This window comes from Alternaria metachromatica, assembly GCF_023757995.1.
Source record: "Alternaria metachromatica strain BMP 0045 chromosome Unknown scaffold_1, whole genome shotgun sequence".
Lineage (NCBI taxonomy): Eukaryota > Fungi > Ascomycota > Dothideomycetes > Pleosporales > Pleosporaceae > Alternaria > Alternaria metachromatica.
Genome location: NW_026055492.1, coordinates 1342942 through 1370750, shown reverse-complemented (window position 1 = coordinate 1370750; position 27809 = coordinate 1342942). Strand labels below are relative to the sequence as shown.

The window sequence follows — 27809 nt, the reverse complement described above, 5'->3', positions numbered from 1 at the left end:
CAGATTTATGCGGAGTATTCCTTTGTGCTACGATCGCTGAGAGCCATGCATGAGATCATTCGATTACCAATATCATTGCAAGAGGGTATATGCTCCCCGCCTCGTCCATATCCGACCTAATAGCCAGTGAAGCCCCGTCAAACGCCTTGTTACCATCCTATTCATACACATACCATACATATGCCGTCACCACACGCCAGCCCTAAGCTCCCGATGCCGACGCCCTCCACCTCCTCACACCCTGCAGCCCGCTGACACCCACCGTAACCACCAGAAGCAGTGCATTGAACCCAGCCATCATATAAAACGGCGCACCAGGTCCCGTACTATCGAATAGCGCACCACCCGCTTTGGTCAGCAGCAAGATACCAAAGCCACCCAGCAGACTGTACGTGCCTGCTATCGAGCCTTTGATGTGGTTGTGCGATGACGTTCGTCTTGACGCAGAGGCCGAGCGGGAAGATTGTATGTGTTCTGGAAGCAAAGGAGCGTTTTCGTCCAGAGGGGTGATGGGCGCGCTGTGTGGTGGTGTGGCGCCTGCGGATGGATGCGACGTTGTTCCAATGGATGCGGAGGCCGAGTTGTGGAGATCTGTCGTCGAGCCATGTTCGTCGTTGTTGATGCCACGGCCGAGGAGGGCGAGGGAGCAAACGATGGCGCCGATCTGACTGATTCCTAGTAAAGCTACGATGAAGAAGATCGCGCCTGTTCCGTCTTCGCTTTTGTAATCTGGACTCGTGAGCGATCCGAAGGCCGAGTAGCCTGCTATGCCGGATACAGCTGCTACTAGCAAGGGAATGTTGTATCGTGGGAATCGACCGGAAAGGTAGCCGAAGAGAGGTGCAGACATGAGTGCTATGAGCTGGCTGATGCCTGTTAACATCGCTGCAAGTTTGTACGCTTCGGGACATGCGACTTTGATGTCTGAGGGAATGTTGGAATCGACTTTGCAGCGACCAGTCTGTAGAAAGTAGTGGTTCGTGAAGAGAGGGATGAAGAGCGATATAGCGACTGAAGATGCGCGCGCGACGAATCCTCCGACGTAGCCGAGTCCGATGTTTGGGGAGGTGAAGCCGAGACGGACACTTTCCAGGAAGAGACCAGGGTATGATAGTACAACGTCGCGCGTCAGATGAGAGTCTACGTCTTTGTAGTCGCCTCTGCTGGTGAGCCGCTTCCAGCCTTTCGCCTCTTCGCCAGGTAGTTGGCGCAAGCCGAAGAAACAGCCCAGTGCCACAAGAAAAGCGATGGCCCCTACAACATAGAAAGCGTCTGCTACAGCTGTCGCGGGACGCTCGCCGGCATTTTGGAACTGTGTTGGCAGAGGTAGGAAGACGAACAGTGCAACCAGAGCGCCGCAGCCTGTGAACATGCCCACCAAACCAGCAAGCTGTGACGTAGATGCGCCCGAGTTCTTTTTCGCAGGTGTGTCTTGTGTATGATCTTCCGGAGAGTTGGAGCGGAAACGCGCGGGCGTAATCGTGAGTTCGGACGAAATCGAAGCAGCTGGCGCATGCGACCTGCCACGGCTACGCGTCGGCGATCGTGGATCGGGCTTGACATCCTTAACGAGAGTCATCGAGGGCAGAATCGCCGTCACCATAGTCGCGCTGTTCAAATGTCAGCCTCCATAACCTGTGCAAACATCCCAACTTCTCAAAACTTACGTCGCACTTCCACCCAGACTAAACAACACTCTCGCAAGCAACAGCTCCGGATACACATTGCGCGCCTGTACAAGGACCCACAGTGCAACACCTACAATACTGTATCCCATAACCGCAACACTCCTCACACCCACGCGGTCGCTCAGCAATCCCCACGCTGGACACGCAACAAGCGCTACCAGCTCATCCAAAAACCCCAGCGTGCCGACCGCATCACCGACATTGCGCGATTGGCCGATGCGCTGTGTGATGACAAAGGATATAGAGCTATTGAGGAAGACAAGGAAGCTTATGCTAAAGAGCGCCACGCCGAAGAGGTACGATGCGATCTGCGTGCGCGTGGCGGTGAATTGGAGGCCGAACATGATTGCGCGATTCGTGCTCGCGGTGAGCTGAGCAGGGCTATCGTGGGCGCATTGAGATGTCGTGTGGTGTTTGTGGAAGGGCGATGTCGCGTTGCGGCCGTTCGGTCCGAAGATGCGTGATGTCAGAGCTGTGGCTGGAGGGTGTGGCGGCGGACTGCAGGTGGTCTCATCACGTGTGTCCGCAGTCAGCCCAACGCCGTCCAAGCCGTGATGGTCAGCGACGAAAGAGACAAGTCTAGAGTAAGCTGCAACGTGCTTTACGCATTCACCCGATGTATGCCAGCATGTGTCAATTGTCAGGCGAGGGTCTTCTTACTCCATGGATCAACTCATGCAAGCCTTGCCATTATTGATTGCTTTTCGTATTGGGTATTGAAGCTCTAAGTAAAGGAGACATGTGGTATATACTAAGGAAAGCTGGTAAAGTATGTCCAGATCATAACAACGTAACGACAGCGATAGCATCGCCTTCCCCCCAGCCACGCGGGAGCAAGCTATAGCTCAACCGCACCTGGGAGGCCAAAATCCCTCCAAACGAATTATTATTGTCGCCGTTATATACCCATGGTCGGCGCTGCAGGGTCAGCACCGGGTCCCCGCACAAGGGTGAATAAGCCTGCATCTGCAGGGCTTGCAAATCACGAACAGCGTGTCTCAAACTCTGGCCCAGCCCAAAGGCATATCACGTCCCTGGTTTGCACCCCAGTATCCCCTCGCTTCGGGATAGTCACCTTTTTCGACACCTTCCCTGAAGAGGTCGCGGACCGTGTCTATTCGCACCGTGTCGCGAGGCTTGAGATCGAATTTGAAGGGAATAGGCTTCGCGATGAGCAGGATGGAGTAGTCGAGTGTGGGGTCTTCGGGCTTTTTGGTGATGTCGCCCCATTCCAGAGGCTGACTGGTCAGCTCAGCGGGCTTTGATTGTTCCAGTGTTGCGTTGTTCGCTGGTTTAGATCCAGGGTATGTGAACTTTGCAAGGATCTTTTCTGCCATGGGTGGCTCAGTTGTGTTGAGACTTGTGTTGAGCTCCTCATCTGACGTGGTGGCCTTCTCATTCATGCCAATCGTATGTTCCGCCCTCATGGGGCTCATGGCCGGCATGATGATGGGATCACCCGATGACTTCTTGATGTCGAACAACCACGCAATAGCGCCGATGCCAATCAATAGATCCTCATCTGCCACAGCTTGCCCTGTGCAAGTTCTCCGGCCGTACCCGAACTGTGTCGAGTTGATTATAGTTGGATACTGAGAAAGAGGTTCTTGGTAGGTGGGGTACTCTGGTTTGATCCATCGAAGAGGGTTAAAGGTTTCTGGATCCGGGTATAGATCAGGGTCGCGGGAGATGGCCCTAAGGAAGGATGTCAGAATAGTTTACACCAGTCAGGATGCAAGTGAACTTACCACTCTAAAGGATGAATGGTACTGCCCTTGGGAATGTGATAGCCGTTGTACTCATCGTCCTGAATCAGGTAGTGGGGAATGCCAGTGGGGACTGGTGGGCGCCATCGAATGCACTCGCGAATGATGGCTCGCAAGAAAGGAAGATTGGGTCTATCTTCTGAACGTGGCATCCTGTCTCCACAGACACGATCGAGTTCCTCGTGTAACATCGGCAAGAACTGTGGGTAGTGTGTCATGGCCAGACAAAACGTCTGCATCGGAGCGGCGATAGTAAGAGCTCCGGCGATGCCGTGCATGCCAACAGCATATGCGCCTTCGGTATCGGACTTGAAACCCCATTTGCTACGACCATCCAGGAAGGTTTTCATCCAAGATGGGGCTGCTTGTCCAGACTGCACATCGTTCACGACTTGTTCTTGCATGGTCTGGAACCATGTTCGCTCAGTTGTCGCGCGTCGCCTCTCCCAAGCCTTGGGTGGGGAGAGCCAGTCTGGCAGTGACATGAGGAATGGAAGCTTGTTGCTCAGAGAACCAGTGGGCGAGACACCGATGAGAAGTTCGCGTGCGCGTTGCTTCAGCTCGTCACTACCTTCGCTGTGGCCCCAGGCCAGTCGACAGGTGACGCGAGAGATGAAAGACTCAAGGATGTTGTTGTATTGATCAGGTGCGTCCAATAGCTCGGTCAGCATGCGTGTTGATTCCATTTCAGGGTATCGATGGAACGCAGCCTTTTCCGATTCACGCATGATGATGTTCGCAAACTTTCGTTGACGAGTATGGCCCTCTGGAAAGCGTTAGACACTAGGATCTTAGGCGTTTATTAATGTGACTTACCATTTCGACTGAGAAGCGGGAGATATTGCGCGCTTGAACGGTTGTCGTCGATCAAAGAGGGAATATGCGGTCGATCGGAGTAGATGGCCGCTTTTTTCGAAAGCAAGTCCTTTGCAATCTGATCGCTAGATATCCAGACATGGTTATGGCCAGCCAGGTCGCATTGATAGATCGGGCCATATTGCTTGCCCCAATCCGCGAACTTGATGAAACCGTTCTTCTCAGGCACCTCAGGTACTGAGCCGAGGATGGGGTAGCCTAGTATATGTTGGTTAGTCAAGTTACTTTTGTGATCATCAGGGTCCAGTAGTAGACCTTCGCCTATGCGATGTGACGGAGAAATAAGATCCATACCTTTGGGTCCTGGTAGAGGCTTTAGGCCTGTCGGTATTCTATGACGACGAGATGAATCCCAGTACCTGTAGAGTGCATATGCACCCAGAACAGCTACCGCTAGTAATATTGAAGGAAGCCCCATAATTGCAAACGGTCCGTAGGAAAAGAAATCACACCCAGCGTGACGAGGACCAAGAAGTTGGGTTACGAAAGATGTGCAGCCTTAAGAAGAGATGCGGGTGCATGAGGCACTACATATAGCACCTGTAAGTTCCATGGCAGGAGGGTCACTGCCTGAGCATGTAAGCCTACTCCTGTGGATAGTTTCGAGTACCGATATTCCGTGCGCAGCTACGGGACGCTGCGTGTCAGAGCCGAGAGAGTGGATCATGTCCTCTAACAAGCATGACGCCTGTGATTACAAAAAGTAGCCTCGCTTGTTTGACCAGCTCACTGGTCTGCAAGGACCACGAGTTTTCTGGCTGCGCTGAGTATGCAGCATCAGTGCCAAGGCAGGCATAGTATGTGAATCCTCCGCGACCGTTTTCGTTTAGCTTGCTTAGGACCAAGCTGATAAGAAACATCCTGAGGAAAGCTGCAGGGCGATCGCTGATAGCCGCAGTATTGGAAAGGTATACATCGACGATGTTCTTTTCCGCATCGTTCTGGGCAACTTGCTGTCCTGGTCACCGGTAAGTGACTGACTCGTCAGACGTTCCGAAGATAGCCGCAAGAAGACAATTTGTCAAGGCCAGAAAGCTATTACTCTAAGGATGTTCTGCCTGAACTCAGTAAGCAGATACGGGTTGTATTGCACGTGTAACACTTTGCGAGAATTGCACATGCAATGTTGCCACCGGGGATCACTAGGAGATGGCAAGAGGTACAGCTGATGCTGGCTGGGTGGGCTGAACTGACGAGCTCGGCGATGAATCCGAAGGATGCGGCCGTCTTGGAAACACGAGTATTGTGACAGTTGGCTGTCGTGTGTCAGGATGATGATCGGTGCTGATGCTGTTGTTGCATATGGGGCTAATCTATTTTCAGAGGCCTTAAAAACCAATGATCGTCCGGCAGTCGTGCGGATCGCCCCATTTGCTACCATCAGCCTAAAGCCCCTGCTCGCTTCGCGTCCTCTTCCCAAAAGCGTCAACCCTGGATGTTATCTAAGTGAGGAGAGCCGACGTTGCAAGTCCGGCGCGCCTGAGATTCTCTGCCTTCCCTCCAACTTCGCACGGAGGCTTCTCATCGCTCCTGCTCAGTCACGTCATATTGCCCTGCATTGGACCCTGAGCCTATTGTCTCACCCACGCCCAGGCGCAAAGCCTTCGTCGGCGACCGCGACCTCCTCCGCGCCGAAGTCTGCATATCTTGATGGTGGCGTGTATGACAGAAACACCTGTCTCGAAGCAAAGTAAGATCGCTTTCGCTCCGTGCTCCTCAGGACAAGCATGAAGTCATTATGTTTGCGACATCACTCCTTGAAACGATAGATCAGTGTACTATTTGTAGTAATGATGGTGTTTCCACTAGGGATCGCGCAAGTAGCTCACCCGCTGTTTTACCAGCAGTTCCCGGCTAGTGTGTACTCGTACTAGCCAGGTACCGACTTACTACAGCTGTCTCCGTAACTCTTTAGGCCGGTGCAGCTACGAACATCGTTCTATCACATAGCGGTTGCCGATATGCCGATATCCTCATCAAAGACGACCCCAACATGCTCACTTGCGTCGAATGATATGGCTTGTACTCTGTGCCAAGTTCGCGGCGCACAACGGCCTCGCAGAACACACCACATCCGGATCGGCTGGTCCTCACTCGACGCGCAAACTCCAGATGTTTCGTCTGCATAGGCGCGGATACCACGATCGAATCGCCACCTTCTCAGGTTAACATGGAGATGCACCTAGGCAACGAGCTCCAGGTCGAAGTCAGCCCCACGAGTCGCTTGGTTCTACGGGCCCAACTGCAAAAATATACCAGAACCCCAACCAGAAAATTGCCAACCCACTGAATAGTGCGGCAGCTGAGGTGACGAATATCGTCACACGATGCTGACTCGAAGAGAACCGCTGCTCAGCATCTTCGAGCTTGCAGTCATTCCTGCGCGTCATGTACCCAACAACCAGGTTCCGATGAGTGTCAAGGCTAACTTTGGAACGAAACACCACGTCATGTGCACTGAGCTTATCACAATTTGCACGACCACAGGCATTACAGCATCTCGACGTTGCATAATCGTGCAGCTTCGAGAACGCTTGAGCTTCATCTCACGTTCGTGTTTATGCAGGGTAATCTTTACATCTGCAGTATTACACATCTTGACCAAGTTTTGCTCTGCTTTGATGTCGCACTACCTTAGACACGACTTCAGGATATCATCCGACACGGGGCCGTGGAACGCGCGGCCCGACTTTTCCGTGGCCCATGACAATGTCACCTTCCAACGACATACCGCGATACGCAAGCTCGGATTCTAAGATGGTTGGGGAACATCATCAACACAGCCTTCGGCGAGAACACACGGCACACGCTCAATTACAGCTGCCATCGTTATCAGCCGGAATATTTACCACATTAGGAAGTGATGCATTATGCTCTTATCAGATCTCTTTCCCCAAGCCGGTGGTGTTGCTAGCACAAAGCCTGCCTCTTCTCTTCTTTGCAGGAACTTTCCTGCTTACCACTAACTCCGTTCATGTTATCTTCAGACCGCTAATATTGACCCTAGGGCTTAGAGCCACTCCATCTACAGAAATGAGAGGTAAGGAAGTGACCGAGCGTAGTAATTCGCTCTCTGCAGCGACGGCCAACCGATCGATCATTGCCGACCTAAAGACACCGTCGTTATCTTCTTACGCCATGCTTGTGACCATAATTCTCGTCGCTAATGCAAGGCGTGCAGACGTACGCTCTGAGCCCACATATATACAAAACTCAAGCAATGGCTGTCATCATGGTGGTAAATTGCTGCATGGATTCCATGAATCAATCATTGCAGCCTGGTGTTCCCTTGCACCGCAGCGTTGTGCGTCGCAGATGTCCGAACGTGTCTGTGCAACATGTCGTCTGTCACCAATTCCATGTCTGGTTGTCTTCAAGGATACTCTTTCTTTCCATGCTCTTGAGGACAGCAGATATAGCGCATACCACAGCGCTGTACTAGAATCTACTGACGGTCCAGTGAGGTTCGGGTCCATCTCTTTTGAAATATGGGAGAGTAGAGAACTCCGTGCCTGTGCATTCATGTATTAGACTGGGACACACATCAAGGTATATGGTATATGGAAGTTCCGTTTAGCATCGCAGAAGATGGCCTATTTCATCGGCGCTGTGAAAGAGTCATGTTTGGCAAGAAGACACGTACTTCCAGCAACCTCTCAGGGTTGAAGCTCAAAACACTGGTCTTTCACAAAAGGTCATTCAAGAGACACCAAATTGTCTTCCTACCCTCTGCAGATGAGGTAGAAGAAGGCCGCTGGATGTTTGGCGCGGTCATGTGCGAATCTGTATTGTCGTCTCATGGATTTTACACCGTGTCGAAGGCGCAAGTGCAGTTCATCTTCACGAGGAAGGTACTGCTGTTCATGAGCGAGGCTACTAGACCTTGAGACTATCGCGCCCGGAAGTACTCAGAAACATCGATAGCTTCTATCAGAATTAACATCAGGAAAAAATGACGGACAACGCTGCGAAAGGGCGTCAGGCGGGCCAGCATGTGTTGCTCCGCACTTCATTCCGAAATTTAACTCCGAAACTTTGCATATTAGACACTCGCACCTACAGAAAGAGAAGCTTGTTACTCTCACCCACCCTTCCATAAAATGGCGGAATCACAGTATGTCATCCTCGAAGGTCTACCGACACCGCAAACGTATCACGATCTCCGAAAGCTCGCTGGCATGACACCCCCACCCATGGAAGCCGTACCCAAGTCACTCGCCAACTCCTTCTGCTGCATCGTCGGGTATGAGCGCACACACATGCTTGACGACAAGACTCCGGCGCCGGGGCAGGAAGCCATCGCAATGGGTCGTTTGGTCGGCGACGGGTCGCTATTCCTCATCCTGGTGGACGTGGCGGTGCACCCAGATCACCAACGCAAAGGACTGGGAAAGCGCGTCATACAGAAGCTTGTGGACTACGTGGATGAGCACGCACCGTCGGCATATGTGAGCCTTGTAGCTGAAGAGATGGCACAGAAACTCTACCCAATGTATGGCTTCAAAGATGTGGCGCCTAGTATTGGCATGTACAGGATGATTCGAGAACGGAAGCTTCAATAGGACATGGTAGAGGATACAGAAAAGGAAGCTTGAGGTCACGAGACCTGCTACCTCTTTGGACTCCATCCATCAATTTTGGTATGCAAGCTGTCATATTCAGAATCCAGTCTGAAGACGGTGGACGTCGCGCCGGTCAAGTGCGAGGCTTTCACATGGCTGGGCAGCTGGGCAGGGGTTTGGTTTGTGGGGTGCCACCCCACCGATGGCGTCGATGCGCATCACCGCCCAGACTTGACGAATTCACGCATCCAGCTCACAACACTCCCACGTGCGCGGTTGAATCCCACAGCATACTCACGCGATGCGCGTCTATGAGCACTTGTGATGCCTATGTGTACTTCTTCCGATCAAATGATGTCACCTTCTCCACCCGGCGTCAGGGCCGAAGAACGCCCACTTTCTGTATGTACAATGATACCCGTGGGCAGGCCTGGTCCGCTCTACACGTGCTATCTCCACAGTGCGCGCGTATTCGGCGCGTCTCTACCCTTATCTACATTTGTGAAGATGAGCTGATTCGTTTTGCAGCTACAGTCTCTACCCAGCGAATTGCTCCAACTCATCGTTGCCTACCTCGACACTCCTACGCTCAAACAGGTCGCTCAAGTTTCCCAGACATTCCATCAACATGCCACGGATTTATTGTGGCGTCATGTCTGCTTGGTCGACCAGTGGAAGCTGCACTTGAACGAGGAGACAGATAAAATATGGGGTGAACGCGGTCGTGGTGAGCCAGATGAGCACGACGACACACCCATCATTCAGAAACTGTTTATACTTGCGACGTAGGTATCTCAAGTCTTTCACGAGAACCATGTTAACGTGTCAGTAACCCTGCGATTGCGTCCAAGGTTCAGACACTATCGCATCGATGTCACCTGCCGTCTCCGAACATATTCAGCGAACTCCCACGAATGCGCTTCGACGCCGACAACCTCTCACAAGACGATCGACTACACATACTCCTCAAGCTTGCCATACGGAATCTGATCAACGTGCATACACTGCGGATTGTATACGGGCACTACAAGCTGACGAACGCACTCGTCACTGGCTTCCTTGATCAAGGTCGGCCACGACGTGTTCCTCTTCGTAAACTCTGGCTTGAGAGCTGCAGCTTCAACAAGACTGAGCTATGCCGGCTTCTACCAAACAAAGCTACTGGGCTCGAGAGCATTCGGCTGCGCAGGCTTGGAAAGGACATGTCAGATCAAAGACAATGTCCGGGGCTTCAGTTTTCCGAGTTCAAGCTTTCCCGTGGCGGACAATACTACCAGATGCATAATGGCGCAGGAGGATTTGTTGGAACCACTATCCACTTCTCTCACGAAGGTCTGCCAGAACGCTGGCCGCGGTCTTCAACAGAAGAGTTGACGGAAAAGGCCAGAGCATACGATGCTATCATGTGGGAGGAACTTCCGGAGATTAGAGACTACATCGATGAGAATCCGGTGCATTCCGAGCCTACATCACTTGGACAGTTCGTGCCTGACTCAAAGCCCCCAATGGAATGGCTAATCGCGTGCTCCGCATCCAATCTCACCAGTCTCAACCTGGATTGGATACACTGGCGTCGAAGAGATACAGAACTCGCTGGTTCCACCACTGACTCTGAATTATTTCTCTCTGCACTAAGCAGGCTGCGTTTCCCGCACTTGCGTGCATTTCAGATTCGCAATGCTGTTTTACCACCCACAGTACTCCCAAAGGACGTTTATCTGATGGAAGGACCTTTTCTGGACTTCGTCGAGGCGCACCCTAAGATACAGTGTCTCGGATGGCCGATGGACAAAATGTACAGCCACACCAAGCCAACTCTTGACATTCAAAATCGATCTCGAGCTCTGGTCGCCCATTTGGCAACAACGCTCACGGACCTTCGCATCGATACGCAATATGCAGGGCCTGGGGAGCCATTCACGGCAATATGCAGGACGGCAGAAGATATGCAGGAACGTACCCGGCGGCGAAGATTCATCGACGAGTTCGTGCCTCACATGCGAAAAGTCGAGCAGATCAAGCTAGAAGGCGGTATACCACGCGACGAGAAGCGCGAACTACTCCGAGCACTACACTGGTGCCCGTTGAAGAAGATAGTCATGATTGGCGTTTCTTTCCCAGCAGGGAATACATGGGGGGCTGGCGGACAGCAACTCAGCGCCATTGACCCAGGGCAATCCGGCTCAGAGTTTATCTACAACCTTGAAGACGAAGATCTTTCGGGCATCTTAGCCGCATACCGCCGCGGATTCCCCATGCCTGTGGACTTTACATTCGAACCGAGCTACGGTTGGCCACCCCAGGCGCCCCTTCTGCAGACCGTCGCCTTACACCACGCATCTACAGTCGAAGAGCTCAAGATTTGCGGCTACAACGGCTGCCCGATCCTCTCTTACACAACACCCATCACCAACCCTCTTCTTACCGGTCTCCGCTCCTTCGACAACCTCAAACAACTCGTCATCTCATTCTGGCTGATGACTTGGTATGAAGACTCGTACCGCGACACGGAGATCATCCAGTCTTGGATCGATACACGCTCCCCTTCTTCGACAGCACTCACCATTGTGACGCCTCCCGCGTCGCCAACTCATGATCAGCCCGTCGACCCAGGTCAGTTTCCCAACTTCGGTAATCCACGCGTTGTGCCACGGGCTCAGAACTTCAATCGGTGGGCTGTGGAGCTCAGGACCAAGTTCACTCCCTCCGCGCTCGCGTACCGTGTTGCGCGGGACATTGGGCCGTTCTTGAGTGACGTGGCTAAAGAGAGAAAGGGCGGTGTGGGTGTGAGGGCGAGCTTTTGCCTCGGCGTAAAGGAAGAGAGGAGAACTGCGAGCGACATGTTTGATTTGGATATCAGGATTGGGAGAGGCAACCAGGTGTTGGAGTTTGTAGGACCTAGAGAGGAAGGTGAGAAGGGGCGGTGGTGGACGAAGATCGAGCAGAGGAGGTGGTTTTGAGTGATGGAACGAGAATGTCTGGTTTACTTGTTGTTAGTGTTCAAAGCACTGGTGCATGTTGATATGCGAACTGGGCCAGGTGCGGATCTTGTATAATAGCTGGTGTGTTAGTCGAGACTTGTTTATCTGGATAGGCAGCAAGATCAGGTAACAGCAACTGGCAGTGTCCCCTGTTTGTGATTTGTCAATCAGGTTGGTACATTTGCAGGTATAATCGATACGATCGTCTGCACTCGAGTGATGAGTCGCGGGGTCGGCCAGCCATTTGTGTACATTCTTGCGTTCGGCGGTGTAGCGTGTAGAGGTCTCGGTGTTCCGCTCGGTGTATATCCATCTAACGACCTCGATAGCCTTCGCTTCCCTAAACTCATCAGTGCATCATCTGCGGTTGATTGGCACAGTCGGTGGCTTGATTCATGCTTTTATTTCGTGACAGAACATGATGAATTTTCCGTAGTTATGCCTCCAGAGCTTTGCGCTCAAACGGTGATGCCATCCTCGTTGGTGATGCGAGATGGACAGCAACCGGGAGAGGGATGACAGAACGCCCCATGCCGAGCAATACCATTTGCCTATAAGAACCCGCTTTCCGATCATGCACCCGTCCGAATGGCCTTCATCGCGCCTCTACTCCTCCTCGTCGCCAACCTTAAGCTTCATGCGTTTACGAGGACTTGACGGTGGGGCCCTTGGCACCCTTGGGTGTGCCAGTTTGGAATCCGTTGCTGAACTTGCGGTTGACGGTCTTGAGGTATCGCATGCGGCCGGTACCGGTGGTCTTCCTGCGCTTGGCCTTCTCACCCCAGTTGACTGTTCCAATGTTAATCGTCGCGTTCTGTGTGTGCGCGTCTCAGGTACACATACACTTGCGGGTCTTAGCAGCAGGGTAGCCGCATGAGGCGCAGGTGTGCTTCTGGATGTGGAGGGATCGTTGACCTAAACATTGAATCAGCCCTTGTCTCCTTCCGTGCCTTCGCATTTCCATTGCTAGCTTCCAGGGAGGTATCACGTACCGCAACGCCTGCAGAGCGTGTGCGTCTTGTTGTGGCGCTTTCCGAAACTGGAGGTACCCTTCGCTATATCGCAGTCAGTCTCGAAGCTCGTGGTTGCGGGTGAGGGTGGGAGTGCGGCGTACTCATTTTGGCTGGGGACTAAATAGGAATCGTCAGTAACCGGTCATCTACACAGCAATTCGGGAGAGCATACCTGGTGACGCTGTTGTTAGTATCGAGGGTGGGAGTGATCGCGGTTTCGTCGTGCGAGAGCGAAATCGACAACAGCTTAGCGAGACACAATTTCGAACGTGTGTGGGGCTAGCCGTTTCGGGAATGGCGCGACGGGGCTCCACCGGCAGGCACGAGGGGCATCAACACCAGCAGGAACATCGTCACCACGAGCGGCAACTATGAACGCTCTGCCATCGCTTAATCTGTTCTTCCATCGATTAATTGAAAGGCCTCAACTCATCCACATCGAAGACGCCTTTGACTGCCACTCAGCTTTTCGGGACACCCTCATCAGCGATCTCTACGGACATCACGACGGCTTTATCACTTGTAACCACGGTCATTGCTTGTAGAATGTTTCTAATGTTAGTGTCCTAACGAATACCATTTCCGATTCGAGTAACGCGCTTAAAAGAGCGAGAAGTTCATTACTCTACCAGCCATGTCACTAAGGTGGGATGAAGAACAGCTGTCAAATTCCGCAAAAACTATCATCGAATACATCGGAGAAACTTACATCTCATCATGCATCATCTAGGATATATGATTACCTGCAATGCCGGATATGCACCTTATAACGACTTGATTATGCGATCGTGCTCAGGTCGCCGGTTACGAGTTGGTTGTCGCATATCTCGTCGTATTTCGCATACCCCAGAGGAAGAGGGTTGCAGACTCAGAAGCGCCACCGATACGTTACTCTGCCCATGTGATCAATTACAAGCCAGTACGGTTAGAAATAGTGCAGGTCGCGGCTCGGGACATGGCAGTCGACATTTAGAACCATGTCGATTGATGACTGCACCTCCCAGCTGAGTTCCGCATATGAAAGTCCTCACGATAGATCACCCAGCAATACACAATACAGTCTAAATAACACAGCCTATACTGTATGTGACATTTGTGACATATCTGTGGCTCATCCGCGGATGTCGGTAGAGCTATGAGAGCTGATACCGCACGTCAAAGTATCGGAAGTGAGCTTCAAATGAAGAAGGTATCCCGTGATAGCACACATACCGCCCAGTCCGCAGACAAGATACCTCCGAGTCAATATGATACAAAATATTCCCGTGTAGAGCCGCCCAAACTCATCGTCACCCAGTTGCGCTAATGTTCCCTCGCAGGTACAGCAGCTCTTCCAAGTCCCTAGTCATGCCCGTTGGATGTGATCGCTGAATCCCAAATGCATCTTTGGCAATCGGCTGAGCTTACTTTGGCTGACCCTGGTTGTTGAAACCGAAGTCCTGGTCAGTAGAGTTCGCAGAGTAACCGAACGGAGGATAACCTCCGCCAGAATAGCCACTGCTGTACTGACCGCCGTTGTTGTAGAGGTAGGGGTTTGCAGCGTATGATGGGCGCTCTTCCTTGCCGTTGCGGCCAGCGTAGGCAGGACGCGCAGTCCAATGATTGCCGTTCTGATGACCGTTCTGATAGCCAAGACGAGCGTCATTATGGCCGTCCTGAGGAGAAGACATGCCGTGCTGCATCACAGGCTGGAGTTCGCGGACAACCTCAGGGATGTTACCATAGTGACTTGGCAGAGAGTGTGGAGAGCGCTGGTTGTGCGAGGGGAACGGGGGCTGAGGAGTGTGTGGCGGCTCAGCAGCCTTCTGGTCCATGGACTTTTGCAAAGCCTGAATGATCTGCTTCATTTCCTTCATTTCCGCCTCCATGATGGCCATCTTCTTATCCTGCTCCTTCATCGCGTCCGGAATGGTCTCCTTGATACTATCCTTGATGGTATTCACGGTTGCGTAGATGTTGTGTTGATTGTCCGCTACTTCCCTTACGCGATCGATGGAAGTCTCTACGCGATTGGTAGTTTCCTTGACAGCATCCAGATGAGATGAGAGTTGCTTGAAGCGTCTGTTGATCAGTGCCAAAGTATCATCATGCCTCGCCTGTGATGTACGTTCCTGGTCCTTGGCGAGCTTCTCTAGTGCGTCCCAAGTAGTCTTACCCACTACATCGAGGTGCTCATTGGTCATGTAGAAGTGGTCCTCGGTGGTCTTTGGTGCAAGCGGCTGGGTAATTGCGCTGTAAGACCCGTAAGGCACACTCGCGCGTGCTGAGAACGGAGGACCAGAAATCTTGTGAAGCGGACTGGGAACGGCGCTGGGACAGTAAAGCTGAAAATCGCCGTGCGATTCACTGCGGCCTGGGCTGACAGTGTTGAGCATATCAGTCAGCCGTGAGGAGGACTGGTCACCGAGATTGCCGTTCCTTTGTCGTGGGTTCTCGCTCTGCTCTCCAATACGCAACTCTTGCATGACGCGGGTTGTGATGCCAACGTCGGAGCGCCGATCACCTTCATGAGTGAGCTGCTCGTTTTCATCGACTTCGCGAGCGGTTGGAGAGTTTGGCTCGATATCCTGGCGGTCTCCTTGGAAGATCATCTTGATTGAGCCGTTGGCCGACTCTTCGCGAGGGTGGAGGACCGACCGTGACCTTGCGGGGTGTGAGTAGAGAAGGCGCGTTTCGTCAGACTGAGAGAGTTATTAGCGTTTGTACCAGCACATTAGAGGAAGAAGCGGGGTACTGCGTGTGAAGGTACCTGGGCAAGTAAACGCTGAAGGGACAGATGACGACAGGCCCCACTTTTCGGGAAGGTGAGAGAAAGAGCCCTGGAAGCAATAACGGACTTACATTCTTAGACGGTGTCTCGCCTTCAGCGAAGGGGAAATGAGTGATGCGGGATGGAGAATAGAAGTGCGGCTGGAGATGGGGACCATTGGCGGGGTTGGTCTCTTGCGTTGTGTTCGGACACTCCTCCCTCAGGCGGTCGGGACGAGGAAGGTGCAATGAGCCAAGGCCCGCACCTGCCAAAGGAGCATGGTGTCTGCCTTCTGCCTTGGTTGGCGAACTGTCCCAGTTGGGGTAGGGCCGTTGCACTGATCCATCCTCTATGAGCTTGGTGTAGTCTTCTGCGGTATATGGGCGGGACTTCGCGGGACTCGATCCACCATGTCCAGGCAGGATATATGACGAACGGACGGGCGAAAGATCAAACTTAGGGAACTGGATGCGGCTGATGTTGTCGTTGAAGTCCGAATAGCTGTCACGTAAATCACCACGCGTTGGCGCAGCCCTGCGAAGTGGGCTGGGCTGCCTATCAGCTGGTGGCGGAGTATCCTTTGCTGGTGGTGAAGGCGGGATGACTGAATCAGACGATTCGTTGACATCAGGCACAAGGCGTGTGTTCTCTACGTTGTGCGACTGCTTCTTCAGGCTACCTCTACCCGGTGAGCCACGGCCACTCGTGCGATGGCGACGCGAAGATCCGCTATGATGGCGATGCGCGTAGCTGTCAGGATTAACGACCTTCGCAGGCAGAGACTTCACCGTGTCTGAGCGTGAAGTCCTTGTAGGGGTGGACTCGACAGGGCGCGCTGGCTTTATGGGGCGGACTGGGATGATGCGAGCCTGACGTGATGCTGTGCCCAAAATCTGCGCTGCTTTGTTTGGCATTGCTGGTGGAGCTGCAGCGCTGGAAGACTTGGAAAAGGTATTACGGAGGTTCTGGAAAAGCTTTTTCTTTGGGCTTTTGGGCGGCTCCTCGCGTTCTGGCGGTTGCTCTCCGCTGGCGATCCGGCACTGTCGTCGCAAGTCTTCTGTTCTGATATAGATGTCGTCCTCGTTTGCCGAATCTGTAAATTTTAACACGAGAGTGCATACACAGTAACATAGACTCACCGATCATTGGAGTGGGCGGGACTTGACCAGTCATCTTGAACAGGTTCTTCTCAGCGCGAGATTCTACCTTGCCTCTAGCCGTCTCCTCGTCGAGAGCTTCAATCTGGGCCTGTGCAGCTACAGCTTCATGTTGACTGCGTCCTGACTGCCTCGAACGTGCCGTCGAACCGGCATTGCTACTTATCCAGGATCCGTGGTCTGACTTGCGGGGAGAACGTGCCTGATCGATTAAATTGGTGAACGTAGCCATGGCGGTGCGACTTCTGCCCGACCCCGAGGCTGGAGTGTGTGACTCAATAGGCGAGGTGAGCGGCGTGTTGTCGGTAGAGCGCTGTCCTTGCTGCCTTTGCTGGTCGATGGTCGGTAGAGGGCGCGGAGGCGGCGGCAACGGGAGCGTGATCGGCGGCGGGCGCTTCTTCTCTTCGGTGAACTGGTACGCCATGGGTGCAAGATTTCGTCCAAGTGGGGGATCTGTCCCAAGTGTGAGGAGTTGAGCAGGTGAAGAGACTGAGAGTCCCGGAGTGGTCGTAGCTCAAATAGCGTGAAATGATAGAATTCCCTGTCTCGACCAAAGCGTCAGTATTCGAGTTTTGCAAGTAGCAAAAATCACATGAATCAGAGAACAGAGGAGGCTATCGCGTTGCGGAGGTGTTGCGGTAGAGGTTCGTCCACGACAGAGATCGCGTTGTTGAGCAAGACGTAACGGCAAGGCAACAACATCATCAACAACAGTGACGACAGCAAACGCGCTCCTCGTTCACCTCATCTTAAAAGAGGGGTAGCCCACGTGGGGACGCAGACTTGCAAGAGGAGATCAAGCAAGAGATGGCATGCGCTGTAACGCAGTGGTTACACTAGGCGCGCAGTGGACAGCCCCTAATCTGCATTTTACTTGCCTTTCCAAGCATCAAGATATGTCTGCTTGTTGCATCTTGAACGTAACGTGCAATTGACGGGAGATTGAGTAAAATGCATAGAACGAAACTGAGCAGATTGAAAGAGAACACTACCCACAATGGCGCCTGTATTCGAGAGGTATCCAAAAGATTCACGCCTAATCAAAGAATATCTGCAAACCAACGCTCCCTAGCATGCGGTTATTCGTAGTTGCCGCATAAGCATCTCAAAGGACAATGCACTTCTTGCCCTTCTTCCTCTCGCCGCCCTCTTTCTTCGCGGCTGGCGGCTCAAGTGCTGCTACGATTGCCTGTGGAGATGTCAGCATCTGCATCAGCCATTCTTGTACAATATGCTTACCTCGTCAAACACGTCCTTGAGCTTGTATTGGGTCAGCGCCGAACACTCGACGTACTTGACCGCACCAAGCTCCCGCGCCATGCGCTCGCCGTCCTCCTTCTTTACAGGCGCCATTCTCTGTTTTGAGAGCTTGTCTTTTACTGCAGCGTCCTCCCTCAGATCTACTTGTGTGCCGACGATCAGGCAGGGCACGCCCGGGCAGTGGTGATGTACTTCGGGGAACCATTTCTCGCGGACGTTCTCAAAAGAAGCGGGTGAGGTCACGGAGAAGCAGACGAGGAAGACGTCGGTTTGGGGATATGACAGCGGCCGGAGACGGTCGTAATCTTCCTGTCCGGCAGTATCGAAGAGACCGAGGGTGTATGGCTCGTCACCGATCCTTCAAAGCAGTCAGCAGCTGCTCCACCAATCACTGTCCCAAACCTAAATCCACCGAGGGTTTGCCGCTACTCCAAACTGTGCAAAGAGCAGAGGGAAGCTCACATGACGGTCACGGCGTAGTTGTCGAAGACTGTAGGGACATATTCCGAGGGGAACTTGTTCGTGGTATAACTGATAAGAAGACATGTCTTTCCGACCGCACCGTCGCCGACGACGACGCACCTGTAGGGTAGTAAGCACTAGCATCTGGAGCATGGCGGTCGCACGCCGGGCATGTTGGGCTTCGCGTACTTGATTGTCGCGACCACCATGGTGAAGGCAGGCTGGGATTTGTTTCGAGGCTATGGATGTTTGTTTGGAGGCACGTCGGCTACCAAAATTCGAGATAGGCGTGCGGAGATGGGGCGGAGCTGTCGCTACGCAGGCTCAGGGTCGTGGTCGTGCGGAGATGGGAGCTATGGGCTCAAACGAGGGGTTCCAGGGAGCGGGGAGCGTCTGGCAGACGGGTCAGTCTCACAATTGCTGGCGCTGGCTGTGATGGCAGACTCGGGCAGGCGTACCTATGAGTCCTCGTGCAGACGGCGGCGGCGGCGGGTGCTACGTGGGTTGGAGCGTGAAACACCACCCGTTAGACTTGGTCCAGGTTCTGGTGAGCCGGTGGGCGGACAATGCGGCGAGCGATTGAGGCAGTGCTAGCGACGAGGCACGCGACCGGACAAGGACAGTACAGGCGCAGCAGCAGCCAGCGACGAGGCGAGTTCACAGAGGGCGACGGGACGTTTGGAGGGCGTGAGTGAGGTTGCGCTCTAGCTACGGCAGCCGAATCCCTTGAGCTGGAAGACGCCAATCAGTGAAAGCGGCCTAGGGCTGTTATCATAGCCTTGCATCGGCTCCCGCCCGTAGCTCGGAGACGGCTTATTATGTACGGCTGCACAATTTCAAGCCCTATTTTGCGGCCTCTGCTGGCCAGACCTGGGGCGCCTTGGACTGACCCAACGTGTGGCAGACCCATTGCTGCAGCGCCGCAGACACGACCCCACCAACCAACACCGCCCGACATTGGCTTGATAGACGCAGCGAGGCACGACTGTGAATACACGCTGCCTCTGATGCCAGCGTGCATGCTCGTATGGCCCAGCGAGATCCCGGACAAGCTCAGTGAGCCCCAGATTTGGGAACGAACCGTGCACATGGACAACGTGGCTGATCGTCCTCTAATAGCATGGCCTGGCGGTGTTTGCGCAAGAAGTCGGCCTGTAATAAATCATCCGTAGTAGCACACAACACGTCCAGGATCGGCAGCCCTTCTTTACAACACACCTCCGCTGGCTTCGGCCAAAGCTGGTATATTGCCATAAGCGCGCACCCCTATGTACTCGCCCACAGACAGCTCATTCACGCGACATGCGAGCCAGGTGCAGCTTGACCCATTGCCGATTGAGTCGAATCTTAGAATGCTGCAGGGCAACCTTGGCAGACCCCGGCTCGCCCAATCAGCATCTCGCCTCGGCACGGAACAACCTCGTCTCCCGGGAGCTAGGGCGCTCCCTCCCCATCTGTCTCCATTCGTCTCATCTCACGGTTGCATCACGCACGAGAGCGGCGCCGCACATCACTTAGCCGTCGCGCCTCAATCTATTCTATGACAGTGCTGCCATGGATGACCTCGAAGACGAATTGGATCTTCGATTTCACAAGGGGCTGAGTCCCGATGTCTACTACCGCTGTCCTACGCTCGAAGTAATATCATCTTCGCAATCTGTATCGACGTAGCTAAACTGTCATGTAACAGTCACTGGAGGGAGCTCTGCGCAATGAGCTGGACAAGAACGCAGCCAGCTTCATTCCCACAGACGTGGTGACCGAGTTCATTTTTGCGACAGCCTCAACCATCACCATCCCCGTGACGCAGCAGCCGAGCCTTGACGCGCTCATACAACCAGCCGACCACCTTCAGAGCATTGCTGCCGAGTATGCGCTGTGTCGTGATATTGATGGCAAAGACAGGCTCAAGGTGCAGCGAGCAATAGCGAGGTACTTGAGCCCACATATCTGCACTATGTTCGCTTATGCACGATAGATCCATCATCGAAGCCATTCAGGATACCGATGGTTTCAAGTACTCCGAGCGCTCTGCGCAGAGTAAAGAAGGCGGTGATGGTGCCAGGCTCAAGGTAAGGCACTGCCAAAATAATAACCAGTTCCTCGTTGTGGCTGACGATGGTAGTATGTTTGCCAAGACAGCGTCCAGAACCGCAAAAGCAACCTCAAGAAAGAAAGGTCTCACGATAGCGACGACGACGAGGCTGGAGTCAGCAAGCAGGGGCCGGCTGTGCTGCCGACCTACGACTGCGGAGGCGCAATACACATCAAATTCTCACTCAAGAGAGAGGCCATAAATGTTGTGTATAAGCATAATCCTATCCATACCACCCGCGAGATTGATGCCGGGTACGTTGGGGCAGCAAAAGACACTGGTTGAGCGACATCCAAACTAACTTCTAATAGCCTACCTGCCTTAGCCACAGATAACGGCGTTGCTCCCACTGCCGCTGCTACGGAAGAAAAGGAACCGCGCAAAAGAAAACGTAGTAAAAAGAATGTTGTTGAAGCAGACAACGACTTCGGGGACCCAGATATGAACATGTCAACGTCTCCGGAAGCTCCAAGTTCATCGACGAAGAAGAGGCGCAAGGGAAGTGGTGCCGTGGCCTCTCCTAGGACTGTGCGGAAACCACCCACCAAGAAGAGCAAGAATGCCAAATCGCCTGCATCACCCACCAAATCGAGGAAAAAGGCGCCTGTCAGTCAATCGTCTCCGCCGTCGCTACCTGCTCCTGGCAAAGCTTGCATCCGCTGTCGCGGAAAGAAGATCAAATGCAACGAGGCGAAACCGACGTGCAACCAGTGCCGACGAGGACTATGGACCTGTCAGTATGAAGTGTTGAACAACAAGAAGCGTTCCAAAAACGGCTGTCTTAATTGCAAGCAGAGACGACGGAAGTGTACAGAAGAAAGGCCATCGTGCGCATACTGCTTACGACTGGACGATGACTGTGAATACGCAGACTACTCCTGAGGATCTTTATGTCTGGTAAAAGTCTTACAATTTCAAGCGACAAATGACTCAGCACCCGCCAAACGTCAGGCTTGGCACCAAATGCGCAGGCCTTGTGACGACAGGCAGAGTGCTATAACAGGCGAATATCTTGACATGATGCCAACTTTGTAGTCATGTAGGTGTCTGAGACATGCATACAATTTTTGCAGTGCTGACAGGAGATTTAGACTGGAAAGCATGTTGTACGTTGAGGCATACGCTACTTTTCCGCGATGCCAGCACAGGCAGGGCGAGTGGAAGCACGGAAGCTCCACACCACAATGCGCAAAGGCTAAGTGTACAAGGCCGTTCAAGCAATTGACCCTTGAAGGCCTGCAATTAAGAAACTTCACTCCTATTGCAGTAAGTTTGTGCTAAGCCCTTGGGCGCCATGTAGCGTCCTGTATTACTAGGGTCCTCGGGTTAGCGAATACCAGAGACCATCACTTGATCAGACTAGTTCACCTAAGCAGTTCATTAACCATCACACGACTGAGCCGCATGTTCCCCACAACGTCCACTGCGAATGTCAAGGGTGCAGTAATTGTTTATCGGGGCAACGTCCGCTTGTGATGCAGTGTTCCGAAGTTTGATTCGCGGCTGACCCTAGTCACCGGCTGTAGACCCTGGGTCAACGGCCCGCCTCCATTTACTCCCTCTCACCGTCTCGTCTAATTCAACGATCACCCCTCTACATCACACGTCATGCGGCTTGTAAGTTTCTTGGGGTCTGGGGTTACCGTGCTGGATGCTGGCATTTCGCCAAGGGCCAATTTTGACGAAAAACAACAGTCTCGGGCTTGTGCGTTGCGCAGCATGGACGATCCGCGGGTATTTAATAGGAGACATGCCCGAGTAATTGTTCGCGGTTCATACGGATTCCTGTACAGCTTTTAGACCGTTGAGATTTCGAGCACGATGCGTTCTTTTATTCTTCCTGTGCTCGCTACGGCTGCGTTGTCGCAAGCCTCAGGTACCTACATCTATGATACATGCAACTACGTGTTCACTACTAACATATGCAGCCATTCCGTCCGAATTACTTTCTTCGAAGCGTGCCGTCGGAAACTGGGACGATGCCCATGCGAAAGCGACTGCTGCTCTTGCCAAACTATCACAGAGCGAGAAGATCGGCATCGTTACGGGTGTTGGCTGGCAGAACGGTAACTGCGTTGGCAACACCAAACCGGCTGCCTCGATTGGATATCCGTCGCTCTGTCTGCAAGGTAAGCAAATATGTCTCACTACTTTCGAGCCGACCCGTGGTTTGTGGCATCGGAGTCAAGATGCTGTGACCCTACGAATATGTTGTGTTCAGCGACTTCGGTGCTTGGAACTTGGAGCGTGGCCAGGTCACGTCGAACCCACTTTTCAACGCCTGCTCACTGCATGTGTACATTCGAAACAGGGTTCTTACTAACAGCCTCAAGATGGACCCCTCGGCGTTCGCTACATCCAAGGTGTAACTGCATTCAGTGCAGCTATCCATGCCGCCAGCACCTGGGACCTCGATCTCATTCGTGAACGCGGCGCCTTCCTTGGTGCTGAAGCAAAGGAGCTGGGCGTCCACGTCCAGCTCGGGCCTTCAGCTGGACCTCTCGGAAAGTTTGCCAACGGTGGCCGAAACTGGGAAGGATTCGGTTCCGATCCCTACCTCCAAGGCATTATGATGGCAGAGACCATTAAGGGTATGCAAGAATCCGGTGTTCAGGCGACAGCTAAGCACTGGATCGTGAACGAACAAGAGCTCAACCGAGAGACTATGAGCTCAGATGTGTCGGATCGGGTGCTTCGCGAGCTTTACGTGTGGCCATTCATGGATGCTGTCCACAGCAACGTTGCGGCCTTTATGTGCAGTTACAACAAGGTCAACGGAACTTGGGCCTGCGAGAGCGATGGCGTGATGAACAAGCTCTTGAAGGACGAGCTTGGCCATCGTGGATACATCATGAGTGACTGGAATGGTAGGTCATCTGCACACTCTTCAAATGTGTTTCACAAACTGACCTCATTTAGCCCAACACACGACGACTGGTAGTGCAAACGGAGGAATGGACATGACCATGCCCGGCACCGACTTCAGTGGGGGCAACGTCTTCTGGGGCCCACAACTTCAGTCCGCTATCGACAAGAAGCAGGTTCAACAATCTCGCCTCGATGACATGGTCAAGCGCGTACTCTCTTCCTGGTACCTCCTTGGTCAGGACAAGGGTTATCCCAATGCCACCTTTAGCTCCTGGAACATCGGCACTCGTCAGGTCGGTGGCAACCACAAGACAAATGTACGTGCTACGGCTCGCGATGGTATCGTCTTGTTGAAGAACACGAACGCTACACTACCCTTCAAGAAGCCCAAGAGCATTGCTGTCATCGGAAGTGACAGCATCGTTGCGCCCAAGGGAGCTAACGCATGCGTTGATCGCGGATGCAACGACGGCACGCTAGCTATGGGTTGGGGCTCTGGATCAGTAGAGTTCCCCTACCTCATCGCTCCTCTCGATGCCATGAAGACACAAGCCCAGAAAGACGGCACGACCATCACCTCTTCACCAAATGACAACGCGCAACAGGGAGCTAGCGCAGCTCAAAACGCCGATGTAGCTGTCGTGTGCATCAACAGCGATGGTGGCGAGGGCTACATCACTGTCGAGGGCAACGCTGGCGACCGGACTAACCTGGACCCGTGGCACAACGGAAACGAGTTGGTCAAGGCAGTTGCTGCCGTCAACAAGAAGACCGTTGTCGTGGTCCACAGTGTCGGCCCCGTCATCATGGAACAATGGGTAAGAAATCCAACTCCCGAAATGCACGTAAGACATCCACTAACTTGCGTAGATCGAGAACCCGAACGTAGTAGCTGTTGTTTGGGCAGGCCTGCCAGGTCAGGAATCCGGAAACGGTCTCGTTGACATCCTCTACGGCGCTGCCTCGCCAAGCGGCAAGCTTCCCTACACCATTGCGAAGAAGGAATCAGACTACGGCACCACCATTGCCAGGGGCGACGACAAGAACTGGGACCTCTTCATCGACTACCGTCGTTTTGACCAGCAGAACATTACACCCAGATTCGAGTTTGGCTTCGGTCTCTCTTACACCAACTTCACCTACTCCGACCTCAGCGTCTCGGGCAAGCCCTCGGCTGGTCCCGCAACCGGTGCCAAGGGTCCCGGAGGCCCTGTCGATCTCTTCGAGACGGTCGCAACCATCACCGCCAAGATCAACAACTCTGGTGGTGTTGCAGGTGCAGAAGTTCCGCAATTGTATCTCGGCTACCCTGCGTCGACCAACTCGCCTCCCAGGCAATTGAGGGGTTTTGCGAAGCTCAAGTTGGCAGCTGGTGCGAGCGAAACTGCTACTTTCAAGTTGAGGAGAAGGGATATGAGCTTCTGGGACGAGAAGACCAGGAAGTGGAGCGTTGCGACTGGAGAGTACAAGATCTTTGTAGGATCGAGTTCCAGGGATGTGAGGCTGACAGGTAAGATCACTGTTTAGTGATGTGATCTAGAAGGCCAAGCTGGTTGGAATAAGTGCATCCACTGTGCTCAACAGTCGAGTAGAAACAGAGATTGTTTAAAAAGAAGAAACCAGTGAACATTTGTTGCTATAACTCACCCGCGATGCCTCCACAAACACCACTCTCAAGAAACCCAAGTTGTGTGTTGTTTCCAGGGGTTGACATGCGGATTCAGCGGATGTGCGGAGACACACTCGGCAAATTACGAAGCTTTCGATCGCCATGATGCCGATATCGGGACAAAGCAAATCTGTGAAAGTCACTCCTCATTTGCGTGCGGATACCATAAAATCCTCCCCGAAGAACTCTTTCAGGCTGCGATCGACAAGATAAGACGCCACATTAGAAGAAAAATGCTCGTCATACCCTCCGCTCCGTGGTAGTCAAGCCTGGAGACGCAATAGCTAAACGACTACAAACACATCTTTTACAACAATTATGAAGCTTGTCTGTTGTCTGAAATTGTACATGAACTGATGTGAACATTCTTGAAGCCTCAATTTTGGACTGTAGGACACAGCATAAACCAGACTTTCGCGACAGTACTAGAAGACAGCGTACGCTGCGGCTTAGCCAGATAGGGCTCAATGAGACTTGATAGCGGGACCGGCATTCATCATTCAGTTTCCCCGGACGTTTGTCATAGTATATGGATCCTGTGTTGAAGAAACTTTGCGACCTATCGTTATCGCGACCGAAAGTATATTGTAAAGGTTGTCATTGGCGCAGGTGCGTGTCATTGCGCCTTAGCGCGGTTCTGGTGCTGGGGCAGAAAAGCCCCTCCGATTACTCTCCATCCTCACCTCACGCAAACTCAACACCTTCAAAGCTAGCACGTCAAGCTTCGCCTCAGATAGGCAGCCCCTTTGGACCTCGACTGGCTCTACTACCGCGCTTATGAAAGCTGCCCCGACAGTCTTCACTTCCCAGGTATGTCACTACTGCCATGGTTGATGAGCCCTTATCGGGACCTGCATCGCACACCGTCAATTCACCGCCGGCCTTTCTGCCTCTTGGTGGCTTGACGATCGATGCATTCGTCTCTTGATTTTTTTCTTCGATTCTTCTATCATGACTGTGGCTAATTGAACACCTTAGGATTACCTGTCAGGTACGATGTCGCCCGTAGCTAGACGCGTCGTGAGCGTCAGACTGACTCTATCCGCAGACCACCTGTGGAAGGCCTCAGTAAACTGAACGCCTACCCAAGCTGCCACCAAACGAATCACTACATCTCCTCACATCTCCGCTCATCATGTTGTCGCAAATGATCAAGCCTTCCACCATACGGTCCGCAGGGTTCCTGGGACGAATGACACAGAACCGTGTACAGGCACGCTGCCTCGCTACTGTGGAAGGAAACACACAACGTGCCATTCCTACTCCCAGCATGCGCAGGGCTACAGCTGTCTCCAACGAGCCCGCTACCTTCACCATCAAGGTGCGTTGAGTCATACTGCAGATCTCGGCACATCACTAACAGCTTACTAGAACGGCCCCATCTTCGAAGGCAAGTCTTTCGGAGCCAAGACGAACATCTCCGGTGAAGCCGTCTTCACAACCTCTCTCGTCGGTTACCCCGAGTCCATGACCGACCCCTCCTACCGTGGCCAGATCCTCGTCTTCACACAGCCGCTGATCGGCAACTACGGCGTCCCCTCCAACGCCCGCGACGAGCACGGCTTGCTCCGATACTTCGAATCCCCACACATCCAAGCCTCTGGCATTGTCGTCCAGGACTATGCTCTGAAGCACAGCCACTGGACTGCTGTAGAGTCACTCGCACAATGGTGTGCACGAGAGGGTGTTCCCGCCATCTCCGGCGTTGACACTCGTGAGGTTGTAACATACCTCCGTGAGCAGGGTTCTTCTCTTGCTCGTATCTCGATCGGCGAAGAGTACGATGCCGACGAGGATGAGGCGTACATCGACCCCGAGGCTATCAACCTCGTGCGTCGTGTATCGACCAAGGCTCCCTTCCACGTCAGCTCTTCCCTGGGCGACATGCACGTAGCCCTGATCGACTGTGGTGTCAAGGAGAACATCCTCCGCAGTCTTGTCTCTCGCGGTGCCAGCGTCACCTGCTTCCCCTTCGACTACCCCATCCACAAGGTCGCCCACCACTTCGACGGTGTCTTCATCTCCAACGGCCCTGGTGACCCAACTCACTGCACCACCACCGTCCACAACCTTCGAAAGCTGTTCGAGACCTCCCAGATCCCCGTCATGGGCATCTGTATGGGTCACCAGCTCATCGCCCTTGCTGCCGGTGCAAAGACCATCAAGCTCAAGTACGGCAACCGCGCTCACAACATCCCGGCTCTCGACCTCACCACCGGCAAGTGCCACATCACCTCGCAGAACCACGGATACGCGGTCGACCCAACCACCCTGTCCAGCGAATGGAGGGAGTACTTCACCAACCTCAACGACCAGTCCAACGAGGGTCTGATCCACAACTCGCGTCCCATCTTCAGTGCCCAGTTCCATCCCGAAGCCAAGGGTGGCCCTCTTGACTCTGCGTACCTCTTCGACAAGTACATGGAGAACGTGGCACAGTACAAGAACAACCAGTTCTCTGAGAAGAGCAACAAGCCCAGCCCTCTTCTTGTAGACTTGTTGAGCAAGGAGCGCGTTGGTTGCCACCCTGATGCGCCAGACTTTGAGGGTCACGCAGCGGGTATGGAAAACCAGGACATTACGGTGGGCGGGCCCGTCGCTCCTTCCTACCAGCCTATTATGCAGAAGCCCGTTGCTTCCGCTGCTTAGACTGGTTCGGTATC

The 27809-nt window shown here is 53.3% G+C and overlaps 10 protein-coding genes across 10 annotated transcripts; 5 read left to right on the top strand and 5 right to left on the bottom strand.

The window, feature by feature from the left end:
- Positions 1–202: 202 nt before the first annotated feature.
- On the bottom strand, positions 203–2032 carry J4E83_000443 (uncharacterized protein; the record flags this gene model as incomplete). The annotated part of the gene is made up of 2 exons (XM_049327405.1): positions 203–1610; positions 1668–2032. 2 exons carry the CDS (start codon positions 2030–2032, stop codon positions 203–205), a joined length of 1773 nt encoding a protein of 590 aa, XP_049193550.1.
- A 654-nt stretch (positions 2033–2686) lies between these two features.
- On the bottom strand, positions 2687–4622 carry J4E83_000442 (uncharacterized protein; the record flags this gene model as incomplete). The annotated part of the gene is made up of 3 exons (XM_049327404.1): positions 2687–3383; positions 3437–4220; positions 4271–4622. The coding sequence occupies 3 exons, from the start codon at positions 4620–4622 to the stop codon at positions 2687–2689; spliced, it is 1833 nt and encodes a 610-aa protein (XP_049193549.1).
- Positions 4623–8430: 3808 nt separating this feature from the next.
- On the top strand, positions 8431–8892 carry J4E83_000441 (uncharacterized protein; the record flags this gene model as incomplete). The annotated part of the gene is made up of 1 exon (XM_049327403.1): positions 8431–8892. The coding sequence occupies one exon, from the start codon at positions 8431–8433 to the stop codon at positions 8890–8892; it is 462 nt and encodes a 153-aa protein (XP_049193548.1).
- A 351-nt stretch (positions 8893–9243) lies between these two features.
- Positions 9244–11852, top strand: J4E83_000440 (uncharacterized protein; the record flags this gene model as incomplete). Its single annotated transcript, XM_049327402.1, has 3 exons — positions 9244–9294; positions 9421–9677; positions 9722–11852. The coding sequence occupies 3 exons, from the start codon at positions 9244–9246 to the stop codon at positions 11850–11852; spliced, it is 2439 nt and encodes an 812-aa protein (XP_049193547.1).
- A 664-nt stretch (positions 11853–12516) lies between these two features.
- Positions 12517–12991, bottom strand: RPL37 (60S ribosomal protein L37; the record flags this gene model as incomplete). Its single annotated transcript, XM_049327401.1, has 4 exons — positions 12517–12662; positions 12717–12788; positions 12866–12928; positions 12988–12991. 4 exons carry the CDS (start codon positions 12989–12991, stop codon positions 12517–12519), a joined length of 285 nt encoding a protein of 94 aa, XP_049193546.1.
- Positions 12992–14289: 1298 nt separating this feature from the next.
- Positions 14290–17024, bottom strand: J4E83_000438 (uncharacterized protein; the record flags this gene model as incomplete). Its single annotated transcript, XM_049327400.1, has 3 exons — positions 14290–15567; positions 15728–16728; positions 16775–17024. 3 exons carry the CDS (start codon positions 17022–17024, stop codon positions 14290–14292), a joined length of 2529 nt encoding a protein of 842 aa, XP_049193545.1.
- An 873-nt stretch (positions 17025–17897) lies between these two features.
- Positions 17898–18723, bottom strand: CDC42 (Rho GTPase; the record flags this gene model as incomplete). Its single annotated transcript, XM_049327399.1, has 4 exons — positions 17898–17981; positions 18032–18410; positions 18515–18634; positions 18704–18723. The coding sequence occupies 4 exons, from the start codon at positions 18721–18723 to the stop codon at positions 17898–17900; spliced, it is 603 nt and encodes a 200-aa protein (XP_049193544.1).
- A 1345-nt stretch (positions 18724–20068) lies between these two features.
- On the top strand, positions 20069–21491 carry J4E83_000436 (uncharacterized protein; the record flags this gene model as incomplete). Its single annotated transcript, XM_049327398.1, has 5 exons — positions 20069–20152; positions 20205–20446; positions 20493–20586; positions 20640–20863; positions 20921–21491. 5 exons carry the CDS (start codon positions 20069–20071, stop codon positions 21489–21491), a joined length of 1215 nt encoding a protein of 404 aa, XP_049193543.1.
- Positions 21492–22430: 939 nt separating this feature from the next.
- On the top strand, positions 22431–25004 carry CEL3A (glycoside hydrolase 3; the record flags this gene model as incomplete). The annotated part of the gene is made up of 5 exons (XM_049327397.1): positions 22431–22485; positions 22538–22738; positions 22943–23476; positions 23529–24295; positions 24348–25004. 5 exons carry the CDS (start codon positions 22431–22433, stop codon positions 25002–25004), a joined length of 2214 nt encoding a protein of 737 aa, XP_049193542.1.
- A 1277-nt stretch (positions 25005–26281) lies between these two features.
- Positions 26282–27795, top strand: CPA1 (Multifunctional pyrimidine synthesis protein CAD; the record flags this gene model as incomplete). Its single annotated transcript, XM_049327396.1, has 2 exons — positions 26282–26467; positions 26518–27795. 2 exons carry the CDS (start codon positions 26282–26284, stop codon positions 27793–27795), a joined length of 1464 nt encoding a protein of 487 aa, XP_049193541.1.
- Positions 27796–27809: the final 14 nt, after the last annotated feature.